Source organism: Styela clava, chromosome 12, assembly GCF_964204865.1.
Source record: "Styela clava chromosome 12, kaStyClav1.hap1.2, whole genome shotgun sequence".
NCBI classification, from domain to species: domain Eukaryota; kingdom Metazoa; phylum Chordata; class Ascidiacea; order Stolidobranchia; family Styelidae; genus Styela; species Styela clava.
The window spans coordinates 21,307,151-21,326,353 of NC_135261.1; the positions used below are offsets into that span (position 1 = coordinate 21,307,151).

Sequence of the window (19,203 nt, forward strand, 5' to 3'; positions counted from 1 at the left end):
TACTTACGCATCGTCTCTGCTAATTGACCAGCAACATCACAAGATTCAGCATCAAATAATAAACAAAATTATTTAATATTCATGGTTTCTCAATAAAGAATTGGAAATTGTGGAAAAATCAGAAAAATGTGGCCCGAAAACATATCACAGAATCATAAATGAATGTATTTTATTAACATTGAAATACACAGATAAGTGTTTTACATTTCATGGACATATAACTGATCGATGCCACATATGGAAACGATTATTTCCTGACTGGGTGTCTGATATTTGAGAATCGTACTTCTCCTTCAACATTAATTTTCAGGAATATATCGTTCATACGACCGCATAAAAAAATTATTTTTCCATAAATTAGTTGGGAACCGCTAGCATATCTTTTGTTTCTTTCTTTATATTCATGTTTATTTCGAGAATTATTCGTTGTATTTCGTGTATGTTTTCAGAAGAAAACACATTTGTGTCATTGTTCCTATTTATTAATGTAATATATGGAAAAGCCGCAAGAGGCATCAGGGTGCAAATATTTTTTATACTGGGTCTGCAGCATTCCGGAAAATGCTATACCATCCATTGCCTCTCAACAAATATGCGATACTTGGCTAATTTATGAAACAATCAAGATCGAACAACGCAATATGGTTACTGCAGACTAATTTGAAATATGACATGCAAAATATTTTCCGAAGACATCTGACGAATGGAGATTTTCCAACAAAATGATTCCACAATTATAATAATAGCTAAACCAGATGCAGAGAAATTTATAATTGTATTATGGTGGTCGCAGATTGATTGTAAAGTATGTTTGATGACCTTCCTCATCATTACTGCGCAACAACCATCACAATGTATCTGGTGTATTATTATCGATGATAAAGGGCGGCTCCAAATATGTAATGAAAAGCCTACTAACTCAACAGCTGCAGGTCGTTTCTTCTATTCATAGAATGATAATTTTCGATGCTAAATTGCCTTTTTTCAACTATTTTTCTCTTGAAAACATTTTAATTATTGAATTTCGATAATAACTTCTAATTCTAAGTTAGGAGCATACATGATAAGGCTGATATCATACCGTCAGGCATTAGGTGATTGCGACAAAACGTTTTCCGCGTAAATAAAGGCGAGAGAAATATCAAATAACCAGCAATACAAAGGACGAGAGTCAGTTACGCACGAAAAGTGGCTAAAAGACTTTTTTCTGTGTGTGTGCTTTGTTTATATTATATTATCATACGATTTGATTATTCTCAAAATAACCGCAAAATGATTGGAATAAATTGTGACTCTATTGAAAAGCCTTAGTTTTTTAACAGGCACAACACTTTTTCGAGTACCCTACCTATTATATTTGAAAAAGTTAAAACGAAGGCTAGGGCGCTTAACTTGTTATTAAAATCGGCTAGGGCACTTCCACACTTTTTTTTTTAACAGCGAAGCACTTTCACACTCATAACTTCCCATAAATACGCAAAATACGCTCTGCTAATAATTTTCACGAATAGTAACATTTTGGTCACAATCGATCAATTTAACTTGTAGCATCTTTAAATTATATTCATCAATTAGTGCATATTTATTATAATTGCTTTTGCTGTTTGTTCCGATTGTGATGTTTTCACCAGTTGACATAATTATAACAGAACGAGACAATCCAATTACATCGTCCAGTGAACCTGGTGATAATTTTGATGACAATGGTACTCCACAATACAAGAAAATACAAACAATTGCTCTTGCGGTGGGAAGTTCAGTCGCATATCTTATATTAACTATTGCTATCATTGTTTATTGCAGGTGAGTTCAGCTCATCTTCTTTATTTATGTATTGTCCTTATATCAGGAGCTTGCAATTCATTTAGAAAGCACGTATCTCTGTAAATAATTGAAGCGATTCATAATAATAGGCTTCAATTAACACAATCTTTAAACATTCTATAGGAGGTTAACATTGATTGCAGTTTTACATTTGCTAAAATTTGTATCTATTTTATATATCAATCATAGAAAATGTCAAGTTTTACTTGGTAGGATTTTTTTTGACAACTAAACATGCAATGAAAATCAGGAAGGTTCGCGAAATTTCAGTTCAGAATTGTTTTTTGATAAACATTTTTATTGGTTTCCTTCATCGATTAGACGAAAGAATCAGCACAATAAGAATGTGGCGAAAGGATCCGAGAGTAATGTTGAGGAAATTAATGGGGAAATGGAGGAAAGGTTGATGTCTAACGGTAAGATTGTTTAGAACATAATATAATATAATTGTTAAAATTGAGATTTAGAGGGAGTTTTGTCTGGATATATCGGACATTCAGCTGCATTATTATAAGTTATATGCACAAAACCTCCTTACATTTGATTAAATGTGGATATATATTTATAGTGAAATTGTCTTTCCAATGTGTCATAATCTTCTTCAACACTTAATATGAAACAGGGTGTCATCAAGTCCAAACCTCTTGACTACTTCTGAATATGTAAACCAATCCAATAATTAATATTATCAAATATTCTTTCTTTAATCAGGGTTTTCGAGCCAAGTAAAGGGTCAAACAAAAAAGAATGGAGTAGCTATGTTAATGGAGCCAGTCATACATCTCAATGATGAAATTGAAAGTTTGCAATATGATTCGAATAATCTGGAACGGATCACAGTCATAGGTTTTATGTTATTTTTGAAAGATAGGCTATGTAGATTACAATAGTTTGAAATTTGATTGCATACTTTCACTGTAAGAAAACAAATGCAATACAGAATACAATGTAATTTTGCGTATTTGAAAGTAAATCCGATATTAAATCATTGTATTGGTTGGTTCAATGTTCAAATGAAACTTCTCTCATGCAAAACTTCAAGACACACAAAATTCAGATTCTTTTATACTAAACTCGGGCATTGCTTTACCAACTGTATATAAAAAATGTATGTCAAAAACTTCACCCTATGAAGCAGTGCCTGTCGCACAATACCTTTTCTAAAGACAGTTAATTAGAATGTCACAAATTGTTTGACTGCTGTGAGAAGGGGTCGTTAGTCAAAAAAAGTTTGAGAAATATTTCTCTCTATCTGCCAGCAATGAATCCTTGATTATCAAGGCTCTATGTTATGCTGTTTTAACATTGGGCCTTGTTTTAAGTATTATTTGATAAGAAACTATTTATTATTTAATTGTTTGCAGTCCATGTCTCTATTAAATAAATTTTAGTTACTTTTTTCTGCATTGAGTCATGTTCAACGGAATAGCTTTGTGCCTGATGGTGTATTTGGGAGTTAGCCATTGTGTTAATACCATCTCTATCTTAGTGCTTTTTTATTCAGGAAGTGGAAATTTTGGGGAAGTCTTTCTTTCCAAAGCACCTGGACTTTTCCCTAATCTAACTGAAGATATTTTAGTTATGGTCAAAGAACTTCAGCCACTCCATTTGGAGAAGGAAAGCAATCATAGGTGAACATAGTACAATAGTCGTGGCTGATTTTATGACAGAGCATGTTTGAATGTTTTTGATATTCGCCGATCAATGTTTGTATGCATTCAATTAAGGTTTAGTCAAATGATGTTGGCGTATATGTTTTGTTTTCAGGATACCCGAGGAAATCCGCTTAAATGCGCTTTCTAGGAGATGATCGGTATAAACCAACTATAAGCACCAAAAAATGAATGTCTATTTTCTATTTTCAAACTTTGCCAAGCTACCAGCTTGAAAAAAATGTTCTATTAAAGATTAGGCACTCTGAGAGTCATGATATTTTCTCTAAAATATATGACAATGTAAAACGCTAGCGTGTTTTTTTTTCAGTGCAAACAATTGCAGCACGATAGTCAATGATGAAACATCAGAAAAATCACGTCATTTTGAATTCAACAGAGAAATAAGACTTCTGTACATGACAAAACATGAAAATGTTGTTAAACTTCTTGGAGTATGTAGTAGATATACAGACTCGCCTACTAATCCAGATCATTTGATTACGGAATACCTTGAATGGGTTAGTCATGCTGCTCTACACATCTGTTTTACTGGTATTTAACTTGAACATTTGCTCAATTTGCATTCCTATCTCGGATGCTGCTTTAGAAAGGGATGAAAACTATAATAATGGTGAATATAACTATGTATTAGTGATAAGTATATTTGCATTTAGGGCATATTGAAACTGTGCTTACAAGCGTCGAAAGAAGGCAAGCTTCAGAGATTCAACAAGCTCATTAAGGTAAGTTGATTAAAACCCTTCCCAGCTGCAACCTGCCTATTTTGCCTGTTGTTATTTGAGACCCCACCAATCGCCAACAATTAACCCCAAAGACGTCAAATTAGGTGCGCTGAAATCATTCACATCAAATCTATTCGCTAGAAGTCACTGCTGATCAAGGAATTGAGTGGTATTTTTTTATGTTTACTTTATTTAAATTCTTTAAACCAGTCAGTAAAATTTTCTACCATCGTTTTTTGATCAAAGTTGCCACAAAATAAATGTAGTAATAGTCACGTAAGAATGCATCATTTACTCTTTATTGCTCATAATTGAGATATTGCATGCTTGTTATCTCCCAGACATACTAAGCTTTGTTTGGATGTATCTGACAGACTTACGGTAGCAAAAATGCATGCTCAGCACGAACTATTTTATCTGCGATATTGACTCGCATCCCCCTGCGACGAACAGCTGCTCTTATACTGATTTGTAGCACAACAAAGAAGTTTCATGTGATTCATAACAAGGATGATATACCCGTTGCAAAGACATAGGGCTCCCGAGGCCAATTATATTTGATGTTTTGAACAACCATCCATATAGAAATTGTCAACATAAAATCATATCCCTCGAAAATTCACCGGGAAAAGTCATGAGCCGCCACCAGGAAGTAATTACCTGTAGAGAAATTTCAGGAAATGAATATCGTAATATGTGAATCATTTTTACACACAGATATTTATCACTGTACCATAATATTTTTTCCTTTCTAGATGAGAATGTGCTGTCAAATTGCAGCAGGACTTGATCATTTGACCAAACTCGGACTGACTCACCAAGATGTAGCCACAAGAAATTGTGTCATTAGTTCAAAAATGTTAATTAAATTATCAGTTTTGAGTTTAACTGAAGAAGGATTTGAAAAGTACGTGCTACTTCCTTTAAATTATCACTTCAAATTTGATACATAGGTTATTCATGAGGTTTTCCCCGCCAAGTTCACATTCCCTGGGGAAATATTGGACTTTTTGTTTTAACAAAATTTAGTCACCTCTTGCTTCCACAATAATGAGACTGATTTGTAAATTTGAAGAAAGCGGATCTGATCTGTTGCTGACTTGCTGATGAAGTGCTGCGAGCTGGATTTGAACCTGTGAGGGAATATTGCAGCAGATTTCAAGTCCCATGCCTTACCGCTATTACAGCTGACAATTGCGGTATAAATTCGAACATAACTGTCATTAAATTCAGTGAAAAACGAGGTTTAATCTTGCATCATTTCATCAAAATATTTTCTAAATTATCCTTCCCACTTTTTGAAAACCACAGTAGTGGGATATGATGGAATATGTAGTGATTGGTGACACTATTCATCCACTGTAAGTTATACCAGGCTGATCACATGAATGTGTTGGTAGTTTAGAGGCATGGAAATAATGTTTTGTCAAAACTAAAATTTTCAAATGTTTGGTTTACTGTGATATTGTGCATGATTTTGTTTTTTATGTATATTTACGTAAATTTACCAACTAGAAATGCCAATAATGATTTGCAATTATTGCATTCCTGATTTTCATTTAGTGAAATTGAATTATTATATTTAGCCAACAAGCTTTGTATATTGTATTTTGTTATATTCATGTTTTAGTGAATACACATTGCACAATGGAAAATTATCACCAATAAGATGGATGGCTCCTGAATCTTTGCTAGAAAATAAAATTGAATTACAATCTGATGTATGGTCTTTTGGAGTAACTTGCTGGGAGATATTTACTTTCGGCGAAACACCATATTCTGATCTTACAGATAAAAATTTTTTAGATGGTGAGTATGGTGCTTATTGTTTAACACTTGAAATTGCCTCCCTGACTACTCCCGATGTTTATCTGCTCAAAACAGACCAAGAATGTTATTAATTTTGTCATCTTTTTGAATGCTACTGAAGTTAATAAATAATTAAAAGTAGCGGTACATATCTTTACATGAAATGCGGATTCATAATTTAATGATGAAGTACTGTATCATTATTAATATGTCATCTTTTGCAAAAAAGTCATTGACTGTCTAGTTAATAGTGAATACATTTTTACAGCAATGCAGGAGGGTCACCTTCCTACATTACCACCCTTAGAAAATTCAAAACGAATTACATCACTTATATCAAAGTGTTGTCATGAAAATCCAGCTTCTCGTCCAGAATTTCATCAAATTGTTAAAAAATTACAATCTATTCTGGGCTTGGATGCAAAGTCAGAGAAACCAGCTGTCACAAGTTCTCGTGAAACTGAAGTTGATGTTGAACAACCTCTGTTATCTTCCTCTGCCCAACAAGATCTAGAGGTTCAGTCCAATGTCAATCTTGAGGTTAAAACGTGATGTTAATTATGTAAGTTTTGATACAAGTGCTTGTGTCCATGTATTGTCATTTGGAATGAAGTTGGGCCACAGTACGTGCAGATGTGTTGATGTTGTTTGAGAAAAAGACTGCCTTTCAAAATACAGATCAGGGAACATTGGGAATAGATTCAATAGAAGAAATCTAAGAACGCTCCGTTGGCAGTGGCAATTTATATATATTTTTTATACAATCCCACTTGCATATAACAACATTGCTTGTTTTCATTTTTCGAAATGGCTCATTTGTTTTGTTGTTTCCTTCAAATATAATCAAATGTTTTCATAATAACTTCAATTCTTGGGCATTGTGACATTTTTATTTGCTTACCACACTCCCAGGTTCTGTTTATGCCAAATTTTACTGTTGTCAAAACAGACTGGAATTAATTTGGAAATAAATATTGTCATAAAATTATCGATTTACAGCATGCCCTTACCTCAATATTGAGTATTCTCATTTCAAACATGTTTTAAATTTAGAAGTGGGTAAATGCATGACCCCATCCAGTTGACTTGGGCAGCTAAAACCTCGGTGTCCATTATCAGTATCTGTAATATGTCAGTTTTGGCATGCCTCCATATGCTTTGGCTAACTGTTAATGTTCATGTAGGTAAGTTTGAGATGTTGTGTATTCAGAATCAATCTATTTAGTTGATATTGATTTTTAGGCTTATGCAGTACTTACAGTACACAGTGGTTATGTAGTTTTGTGCAGTTTCCGGATAGTACATCATAGAAAATGGTTGCCATGAACAAGATTCACTGTGATTTTAGTACTATTTAAATAATATGTATTATAAAGGGTACTAGGTTTTATTATTTTTTCGTTTCATCATGGGATGTTTTTTATTGACATGCACTGTCGTTTGCTGGTTTCTTGTGATTTGGAAAAGTGGGAACATCACAAAAATGCTAATATTTTGTAAACTGTATGGGAACCAAGAGACAAATTCATGTCCCATAATATACTTATATTCAAGTTTTCATGTTCGCAGGATTTTACTAATTATATTACTATTTTTATTCTATCAGGAGTCTGAATGTCTGTCAAAATAATACTATTTCAAAAACATTAATTTGGATGGATTTTGTGCCAGTTTTCATTATACTTTTTTCTGACGAGGTGAATGTATCTAAATTTGTTTTCTATATCATGGTTGTGACCCTATAAAACCGAGTTCGCTGGGGCTATTTTGTATAGCCACTTCAAATTTTTTTATCATCAACTATTAGGCCCTAATACGACACCCATGGCTTTTTAAAAGCGTATGCTAGAATAATTTTCTGTTACACGGCGCTAAGGAGCATGTTTCCAATATTATTTCAGATATGCAGCCTTCTGCTTAAAAATTTGTAGAGAACAACCTTACTTAAACTTGAGTGTTATTGCGTCTTGTAGAGGATTAAGCACTAGTTGTAACTTATCAATTTTACTTTTATCGTTTTTTGTTCGTTTTCCAATAACAATACCAAAATAGCATAAAAAACAGTAAAATACCTGGAATATTACAGAGAAATTCACAATTGTGTTTACAAAATTTGGAAATTCAACACGTATCGATTTGATCACGTTACACCCTAATTAACTCAGCATAAATGCTTCGAAAACATCGAATGTAATAGTTGTCGACCATAATTGGCGCAGCAATTGGTAAATAACGCAATGTATGGCGTTACAGCGACATTGGCGAATGCATTTACGTTCGTTCTATCCTTATTCACAATTTTACCACCCCACCACCGTGCATGGTAGAGGGAAATATCAATTTTGAAAACAATATACGGTGTCAAGGATGATATGAATCACTAAAAACCATGCTACGCCGGTATAAAGTCATTATAAGGGAGTTAACGGCTTTCATATTATCTGAGTTATAAGTGATTCTTGCCAGCTTTTCATAGCTCTTGACTCTACATTTTTGAATCAATGCTATTTATACTTGAACAGTTTCTGACGATTCTAAAGCGTTTTGTTCTCTACAGACGTTTACGATGAGACATATACGTATGAGATATTAACACTTATTCACCATACAAATTAGAACCATATATAAATAAACAAATAAGTGCCATACTGGCCGATTAAGGTTTTAATGATGGCATGTTTCATATAGTGTCCGTCAATCATATTGTGAAAATGCAATGTGAGTTCCTCTTCAATATTAATAATTACGTTGTGTGAACTCAACAGTATTTCAACCTTAGACGTTTATACCGCATGATATGATTTTTTTAGATTTCGGCTTTAGAGTTTTTTTTTTATTCTGCTGTGCTTTTATATGTACATCATTTGAATATTTTTTATTATTATAAACCATGGAAATATAAACAACATGCGAGTTGTGTTATTGCTGTAATCTCCCTCGGCCATTCAAAACGCTTTGAAACGTCATACCTCGGTTATTTCTGTGTTTCTCTTTTTGCTGCTGTACTGTATAAGACACTATGTCAACATAAATACTACCTCTCTTGTTTTCATATCCATTTTCTTTGCTTATTGCGGCGGCATGGTCGTTGGTATGAGTATAAGTTTATTTCGACTCCATAATCAACATAGAGGACCATAACTTACTTGATTAGACCAAAATAATTAAAACTAATCGCAGAATAGGGAGAGCAAATAAAGGTTTGGGCAAGGGTTGTAAGGGACCGAGTTTGAATTGAAAGGCGTTGTAAAAAAAAAGTGGTACTTATTCGTCCTCACAGAAGTATCAAATCAATTGACACACACACATACGTACAACCACGGAAACGTAATGAAATTGGAGCAGAAAAAATAGAAACGCAAGTGATATTAATTAGGAAACTACTATACAAACAAAACAAAAAAGCTTATGCTAGACCAGGGATGGCGAACCACTGACCCGCGGGTCACAAAGTGACCCACCGCGTTTTATTCGTGACCCGCCAAGGCCCTAATAAAATAAAAACTGCTAACATAGCAGTGATAAAAATTGATAAAACTGGCTTTGAATTAATCTAACAATAACTAAACTATTATAGTGTACCAGCAGTTGCACAGTCAGGGCTGCGATCGCTCATATTCAAATTGTTAATTTTCGGGCCGGTAATTTTCAAAACCCCTAATCTTGGACGCATGTCTGCACTGCTGTGTACCATTATTCAGCTTTTGGCTCTGACATCGTTTATGACATAACAATGCAATAGATCTGTTCATTTCTCGGTCTCTTTCAGATGTGCATCTTCAGACTGTTTTAGGGGTTATACGAGAACTAGATGTTACATTACATTTTATTTGTTTCTAGCCTATAATTCCATTGAGAAAACAAAATCTTTCAGACTTGAAATAAAAACCTAGAAATCTGAAATAACAATGGGGCAGTGTAAAAGTGCCTTAATGTGATTGAAAGCTGATAGGATAATATAACTCTATCAAAGGGGAATTCCTTCCAAACTCTTTGGAACCGTGAAATAATTTGTGCTGCATAAGTAAAGCCCAAAACTATACCAACTCCGACAGAAGCTTAGAAGATTTGTTTCAGAAGTTCCTTGTATAGATACTAACATTGATTAAATATCTGTGACCCACTCTCTTCTGTTCCGCGATAAAAATATAATTTTTGACCCATTCATTGAAAAAGGTTCGCCATCCCTGTGCTAGACCATATTAATAATTTAGTAAGGATTGCAAAATTAAATACCGAATTAGTAAACAGGAGTGAAATGTATATATAGCAAAATATTCGTTAAAAATATATCGCCAAGCTGATTATAGTTTGAGTATCCTAATTACAAAATGTACTATCGGTATTGCCAAGTTGGATGTACGAAGACGTGGACTAGACCGCTTCACTCACCAAAACTAGCCGAATTGGGGTTTGGATTATATTCGGAAATATTATTTTAAGATTTTTTGCGTTTACCGTTTACATGAAGTGGACGTTTTGTCAAATTTTGTTTTTCAATTCAATCAATTCGTTTATTGCTCCAGACCAGCGTTTCCCAAACTGTGTTCCGTGGAACACTAATGTTCCGCGAGCGTGTTCTGTGGAAAAGGAATCAAAAACACATATTTAAATTGATCGCCACGGCGATCTGAAAATCGTGAAGTTGTCGTCCAACTGACCGTTCAATATCTCGTCACCGTCGGCCTTAAACGGACTAATCAATGTAGGGTAGTGCATTTTCGTAAACCGTCGGTCTAGCTTCTTGACTGTTAAGTTCATTATCAAATTTACAGTAATCCGGTGCGGCGGTGTGGCTCAACGGGCTAAGCGTTAGGAATACGCTCGCCACCGCACCTCTAACTACTCTGCGTGGGTTCGCAGGTTCGAATCGCAGGATGGTTATGTGCGAGAGGATTGCTGGACTCCTCGCCGTCGTTGGGTGGTTCACGTAACCGCTGGTCGGTTACGGCTTCCTCCACCACCAAGTCCATGCTTCCGAAAACAAACAATACAGTAAAACTAATCCCATACTCACCGGCAGTTTTATGTCTTACGTTGAATGATGCTCATGATATTTTATTCCTTATACTTTGCACTTGTTACAAGACATTTCTCATCTTTCAGTCAAAAGTTGTTTTCGATTTTCTTTCCGCGTAACGGCAGTTTTTGGTTTCATATATTCCACCACACATTAATTTGATTATTTTGTGGACAGATTATTGTCAATAGCAGTGACAGTGAAAAACCATCAAAAAACACCAAGAACCCGCTAAAACGCCCCAAAGCAGTGAAAAACCGTCAAAAAACACCGAAAACCCTGCTAAAAGGCTTGAAAACAGTGGAAAACCGTCAAAAAATACCAAAAACCCTACTAAAACGCTTAAAAACAATGGAAAACCGTCAAAAAACACCAATAACCCTGCTAAAACGCTTAAAAACAGTGAAAAACCGTCAAAAACACCAAAAACCCTGCTGAAAAGGCCCAAAAACAGTGAAAAACCATCAAAAAACACCAATAACCCTGCTAAAACGCTTAAAAACAGTGAAAAACCGTCAAAAAACACCAATAACCCTGCTAAAACGCTTAAAAACAGTGAAAAACCGTCAAAAAACGCCAATAACCCTGCTAAAACGCTTAAAAACAGTGAAAAACCATCAAAAAACACCAAGAACCCGCTAAAACGCCCCAAAACAGTGTAAAAACGGTCAAAAAACAACGAAAAACCCTGCTAAAAGGCTTGAAAACAGGGAAAAACCGTCAAAAAATACCAAAAACCCTACTAAAACGCTTAAAAACAATGAAAAACCGTCAAAAAACACCAATAACCCTGCTAAACCGCCCTAAAACAGTGAAAAACCGTCCAAAAACACCAAGAACCCTGCTAAAACGCTTAAAAACAGAGAAAAACCGTCAAAAAACACCAAGAACCCTGCTAAAACGCCTAAAAACAGTGAAAAACCGTCAAAAAAAACCAATAACCTTGCTAAACCGCTTAAAAACAGTGGAAAACTGTCCAAAAACACCAAGAACCTTGCTAAAACGCTTAAAAACAGTGAAAACCGTCAAAAAACACCAATACCCCTGCTAAAACGCTTAAAAACAGTGAAAATCGTCAAAAAACACCAATACCCCTGCTAAAACGCTTAAAAACAATGAAAATCGTCAAAATACATTAAGAACCCAGCTAAAACGCTTAAAAACAGTGAAAAACCGTCAAAAAACACCAATAAACCTGCTAAAACGCTTAAAAACAGTGAAAAACCGTCAAAAAACACTAATAACCCTGCTAAAACGCCCAAAAACAGTGAAAACCGTCAAAAAACACCAAGGCCCCTGCTAAAACGCCCAAAAACAGTTAAAAACCGTCAAAAAACACCAATAACCCTGCTAAAACGCTTAAAAACAGTGAAAAACCCTAAATAACACCAATAACCCTGCTAAAACGCCCAAAAACAGTGAAAATCCGCCACAAAACACCAAGAAACCTGCTAAAACGCTTAAAAACAGTGAAAAACCGTCAAAAAACACCGATAACCCTGCTAAAACGCCCAAATACAATGGAAAACCGTCAAAAAACACCAATAACCCTGTTAAAACGCTTAAAAACAGTGAAAAACCGTCAAAAAACACCAATAACCTTGCTAAACGCCCAAAAACAGTGAAAAACCGTCAAAAAACACCAAAGAACCCTGCTAAAACGCCTAAAAACTGTGAAAACCCGTCAAAAAACACCAAGAACCCTGCTAAAACGCTTAAAAACGGTGAAAAACTGTCAAAAAACACCAATAACCCTGCTAAAACGCTTAAAAACATTGAAAAACCGTCAAAAAACACCATGAACCCATCTAAAACGCTTAAAAACAGTGGAAAACCGTCAAAAAACACCGAGAACCCTGCTAAAACGCTTAAAAACAGTGAAAACCCGTCAAAAACACCAAAAACCCTGCTAAAACGCTTAAAAACAGTGAAAAACCGTCGAAAAACACCAATAACCCTGCTAAAACGCCTAAAAACACCAAAAACCCTGCTAAAACACTTAAAAACAGTGAAAAACCGTCAAAAAACACCAATAACCCTGCTAAAACGCCCAAAAACAGTGAAAAACCGTTAAAAAACACCAATAACCCTGCTAAAACGCCCAAAAACAGTGAAAAACCGTCAAAAAGCACCAATAACCCCGCTAAAACGCCCCAAAACAGTGAAAACCGTCAAAAAACACCAAGAACCCTGCTAAAACGCCCAAAAACAGTTAAAAACCGTCAAAAAACACCAAGAACCCTGATAAAACGCTTAAAAACAGTGAAAAACCGTCAAAAAACACCAATAACCCTGCTAAAACGCCCAAAAACAGTGAAAAACACCAAGAACCCTGCTAAAACGCTTAAAAACAGTGAAAAACCGTCAAAAACACCGAGAACCCTGCTAAAACGCCCAAAAACAGTGAAAAACCGTCAAAAAACACCAATAACACTGCTAAAACGCTTGAAAACAGTGAAAAACCATCAAAAAACAACAATAACCCTGCTAAAACGCTTAAAAACAGTGAAAAACCGTCAAAAAACGCCAATAACCCTGCTAAAACGCTTAAAAACAGTGAAAAACCATCAAAAAACACCAATAACCCTGCTAAAACGCCCAAAAACAGTGAAAAACCGTCAAAAAACACCAAGAACCCTGCTAAAACGCTTAAAAACAGTGAAAAACCGTCAAAAACACCGAGAACCCTGCTAAAACGCCCAAAAACAGTGAAAAACCGTCAAAAAACACCAATAACACTGCTAAAACGCTTAAAAACAGTGAAAAACCATCAAAGAACAACAATAACCCTGCTAAAACGCTTAAAAACAGTGAAAAACCGTCAAAAAACGCCAATAACCCTGCTAAAACGCCTAAAAACAGTGAAAAACCATCAAAAAACACCAATAACCCTGCTAAAACGCTTAAAAACAGTGAAAAACCGTCAAAAAACGCCAATAACCCTGCTAAAACGCCCAAAAACAGTGAAAAACCGTCAAAAAACACCAAGAATCCTGCTAAAACGCTTAAAAACAGTTAAAATCGTCAAAAAACACCAATACCCCTGCTAAAACGCTTAAAAACAATGAAAATCGTCAAAATACACTAAGAACCCAGCTAAAACGCTTAAAAACAGTGAAAAACCGTCAAAAAACACCAATAAACCTGCTAAAACGCTTAAAAACAGTGAAAAACCGTCAAAAAACACTAATAACCCTGCTAAAACGCCCAAAAACAGTGAAAACCGTCAAAAAACACCAAGGCCCCTGCTAAAACGCCCAAAAACAGTTAAAAACCGTCAAAAAACACCAATAACCCTGCTAAAACGCTTAAAAACAGTGAAAAACCCTAAATAACACCAATAACCCTGCTAAAACGCCCAAAAACAGTGAAAATCCGCCACAAAACACCAAGAAACCTGCTAAAACGCTTAAAAACAGTGAAAAACCGTCAAAAAACACCGATAACCCTGCTAAAACGCCCAAATACAATGGAAAACCGTCAAAAAACACCAATAACCCTGTTAAAACGCTTAAAAACAGTGAAAAACCGTCAAAAAACACCAATAACCTTGCTAAACGCCCAAAAACAGTGAAAAACCGTCAAAAAACACCAAAGAACCCTGCTAAAACGCCTAAAAACTGTGAAAACCCGTCAAAAAACACCAAGAACCCTGCTAAAACGCTTAAAAACGGTGAAAAACCGTCAAAAAACACCAATAACCCTGCTAAAACGCTTAAAAACATTGAAAAACGTCAAAAAACACCATGAACCCATCTAAAACGCTTAAAAACAGTGGAAAACCGTCAAAAAACACCGAGAACCCTGCTAAAACGCTTAAAAACAGTGCAAAACCGTCAAAAACACCAAAAACCCTGCTAAAACGCTTAAAAACAGTGAAAAACCGTCGAAAAACACCAATAACCCTGCTAAAACGCCTAAAAACACCAAAAACCCTGCTAAAACACTTAAAAACAGTGAAAAACCGTCAAAAAACACCAATAACCCTGCTAAAACGCCCAAAAACAGTGAAAAACCGTTAAAAAACACCAATAACCCTGCTAAAACGCCCAAAAACAGTGAAAAACCGTCAAAAAACACCAATAACCCCGCTAAAACGCCCCAAAACAGTGAAAACCGTCAAAAAACACCAAGAACCCTGCTAAAACGCCCAAAAACAGTTAAAAACCGTCAAAAAACACCAAGAACCCTGATAAAACGCTTAAAAACAGTGAAAAACCGTCAAAAAACACCAATAACCCTGCTAAAACGTCCAAAAACAGTGAAAAACACCAAGAACCCTGCTAAAACGCTTAAAAACAGTGAAAAACCGTCAAAAACACCGAGAACCCTGCTAAAACGCCCAAAAACAGTGAAAAACCGTCAAAAAACACCAATAACACTGCTAAAACGCTTGAAAACAGTGAAAAACCATCAAAAAACAACAATAACCCTGCTAAAACGCTTAAAAACAGTGAAAAACCGTCAAAAAACGCCAATAACCCTGCTAAAACGCTTAAAAACAGTGAAAAACCATCAAAAAACACCAATAACCCTGCTAAAACGCCCAAAAACAGTGAAAAACCGTCAAAAAACACCAAGAACCCTGCTAAAACGCTTAAAAACAGTGAAAAACCGTCAAAAACACCGAGAACCCTGCTAAAACGCCCAAAAACAGTGAAAAACCGTCAAAAAACACCAATAACACTGCTAAAACGCTTAAAAACAGTGAAAAACCATCAAAGAACAACAATAACCCTGCTAAAACGCTTAAAAACAGTGAAAAACCGTCAAAAAACGCCAATAACCCTGCTAAAACGCCTAAAAACAGTGAAAAACCATCAAAAAACACCAATAACCCTGCTAAAACGCTTAAAAACAGTGAAAAACCGTCAAAAAACGCCAATAACCCTGCTAAAACGCCCAAAAACAGTGAAAAACCGTCAAAAAACACCAAGAATCCTGCTAAAACGCTTAAAAACAGTGAAAATCGTCAAAAAACACCAATACCCCTGCTAAAACGCTTGAAAACAATGAAAATCGTTAAAATACACTAAGAACCCAGCTAAAACGCTTAAAAACAGTGAAAAACCGTCAAAAAACACCAATAAACCTGCTAAAACGCTTAAAAACAGTGAAAAACCGTCAAAAAACACTAATAACCCTGCTAAAACGCCCAAAAACAGTGAAAACCGTCAAAAAACACCAAGGCCCCTGCTAAAACGCCCAAAAACAGTTAAAAACCGTCAAAAAACACCAATAACCCTGCTAAAACGCTTAAAAACAGTGAAAAACCCTAAATAACACCAATAACCCTGCTAAAACGCCCAAAAACAGTGAAAATCCGCCACAAAACACCAAGAAACCTGCTAAAACGCTTAAAAACAGTGAAAAACCGTCAAAAAACACCGATAACCCTGCTAAAACGCCCAAATACAATGGAAAACCGTCAAAAAACACCAATAACCCTGTTAAAACGCTTAAAAACAGTGAAAAACCGTCAAAAAACACCAATAACCTTGCTAAACGCCCAAAAACAGTGAAAAACCGTCAAAAAACACCAAAGAACCCTGCTAAAACGCCTAAAAACTGTGAAAACCCGTCAAAAAACACCAAGAACCCTGCTAAAACGCTTAAAAACGGTGAAAAACCGTCAAAAAACACCAATAACCCTGCTAAAACGCTTAAAAACATTGAAAAACCGTCAAAAAACACCATGAACCCATCTAAAACGCTTAAAAACAGTGGAAAACCGTCGAAAAACACCAATAACCCTGCTAAAACGCCTAAAAACACCAAAAACCCTGCTAAAACACTTAAAAACAGTGAAAAACCGTCAAAAAACACCAATAACACTGCTAAAACGCTTGAAAACAGTGAAAAACCATCAAAAAACAACAATAACCCTGCTAAAACGCCCAAAAACAGTGAAAAACCGTCAAAAAACACCAATAACACTGCTAAAACGCTTGAAAACAGTGAAAAACCATCAAAAAACAACAATAACCCTGCTAAAACGCTTAAAAACAGTGAAAAACCGTCAAAAAACGCCAATAACCCTGCTAAAACGCTTAAAAACAGTGAAAAACCATCAAAAAACACCAATAACCCTGCTAAAACGCCCAAAAACAGTGAAAAACCGTCAAAAAACACCAAGAACCCTGCTAAAACGCTTAAAAACAGTGAAAAACCGTCAAAAACACCGAGAACCCTGCTAAAACGCCCAAAAACAGTGAAAAACCGTCAAAAAACACCAAAAACCCTGCTAAAACGCTTAAAAACAGTGAAAAACCGTCGAAAAACACCAATAACCCTGCTAAAACGCCTAAAAACACCAAAAACCCTGCTAAAACACTTAAAAACAGTGAAAAACCGTCAAAAAACACCAATAACACTGCTAAAACGCTTGAAAACAGTGAAAAACCATCAAAAAACAACAATAACCCTGCTAAAACGCCCAAAAACAGTGAAAAACCGTCAAAAAACACCAATAACACTGCTAAAACGCTTGAAAACAGTGAAAAACCATCAAAAAACAACAATAACCCTGCTAAAACGCTTAAAAACAGTGAAAAACCGTCAAAAAACGCCAATAACCCTGCTAAAACGCTTAAAAACAGTGAAAAACCATCAAAAAACACCAATAACCCTGCTAAAACGCCCAAAAACAGTGAAAAACCGTCAAAAAACACCAAGAACCCTGCTAAAACGCTTAAAAACAGTGAAAAACCGTCAAAAACACCGAGAACCCTGCTAAAACGCCCAAAAACAGTGAAAAACCGTCAAAAAACACCAATAACACTGCTAAAACGCTTAAAAACAGTGAAAAATCATCAAAGAACAACAATAACCCTGCTAAAACGCTTAAAAACAGTGAAAAACCGTCAAAAAACGCCAATAACCCTGCTAAAACGCCTAAAAACAGTGAAAAACCATCAAAAAACACCAATAACCCTGCTAAAACGCTTAAAAACAGTGAAAAACCGTCAAAAAACGCCAATAACCCTGCTAAAACGCCCAAAAACAGTGAAAAACCGTCAAAAAACACCAAGAATCCTGCTAAAACGCTTAAAAACAGTGAAAATCGTCAAAAAACACCAATACCCCTGCTAAAACGCTTAAAAACAATGAAAATCGTCAAAATACACTAAGAACCCAGCTAAAACGCTTAAAAACAGTGAAAAACCGTCAAAAAACACCAATAAACCTGCTAAAACGCTTAAAAACAGTGAAAAACCGTCAAAAAACACTAATAACCCTGCTAAAACGCCCAAAAACAGTGAAAACCGTCAAAAAACACCAAGGCCCCTGCTAAAACGCCCAAAAACAGTTAAAAACCGTCAAAAAACACCAATAACCCTGCTAAAACGCTTAAAAACAGTGAAAAACCCTAAATAACACCAATAACCCTGCTAAAACGCCCAAAAACAGTGAAAATCCGCCACAAAACACCAAGAAACCTGCTAAAACGCTTAAAAACAGTGAAAAACCGTCAAAAAACACCGATAACCCTGCTAAAACGCCCAAATACAATGGAAAACCGTCAAAAAACACCAATAACCCTGTTAAAACGCTTAAAAACAGTGAAAAACCGTCAAAAAACACCAATAACCTTGCTAAACGCCCAAAAACAGTGAAAAAACCGTCAAAAAACACCAAAGAACCCTGCTAAAACGCCTAAAAACTGTGAAAACCCGTCAAAAAACACCAAGAACCCTGCTAAAACGCTTAAAAACGGTGAAAAACCGTCAAAAAACACCGATAACCCTGCTAAAACGCTTAAAAACATTGAAAAACGTCAAAAAACACCATGAACCCATCTAAAACGCTTAAAAACAGTGGAAAACCGTCAAAAAACACCGAGAACCCTGCTAAAACGCTTAAAAACAGTGAAAAACCGTCAAAAACACCAAAAACCCTGCTAAAACGCTTAAAAACAGTGAAAAACCGTCGAAAAACACCAATAACCCTGCTAAAACGCCTAAAAACACCAAAAACCCTGCTAAAACACTTAAAAACAGTGAAAAACCGTCAAAAAACACCAATAACCCTGCTAAAACGCCCAAAAACAGTGAAAAACCGTTAAAAAACACCAATAACCCTGCTAAAACGCCCAAAAACAGTGAAAAACCGTCAAAAAACACCAATAACCCCGCTAAAACGCCCCAAAACA

At 35.5% G+C, this 19,203-nt stretch overlaps 1 protein-coding gene across 1 annotated transcript in view; it reads left to right on the forward strand.

Moving 5' to 3' along the window:
* LOC120329315 (inactive tyrosine-protein kinase 7-like) overlaps positions 1-8,944 on the forward strand; it is a 31,602-nt gene extending 22,658 nt beyond the window's left edge. The window contains exons 15-23 of the mRNA XM_039395900.2: positions 1,650-1,803; positions 2,146-2,240; positions 2,536-2,670; positions 3,329-3,455; positions 3,808-3,997; positions 4,154-4,222; positions 4,978-5,129; positions 5,853-6,031; positions 6,300-8,944. Of these exons, the coding sequence (XP_039251834.2) occupies positions 1,650-1,803; positions 2,146-2,240; positions 2,536-2,670; positions 3,329-3,455; positions 3,808-3,997; positions 4,154-4,222; positions 4,978-5,129; positions 5,853-6,031; positions 6,300-6,583 (1,385 nt within the window). The 3' untranslated portion in view covers positions 6,584-8,944. The remainder of the gene's footprint in view (positions 1-1,649; positions 1,804-2,145; positions 2,241-2,535; positions 2,671-3,328; positions 3,456-3,807; positions 3,998-4,153; positions 4,223-4,977; positions 5,130-5,852; positions 6,032-6,299) is intronic.
* The last annotated feature ends 10,259 nt before the right edge of the window (positions 8,945-19,203 follow it).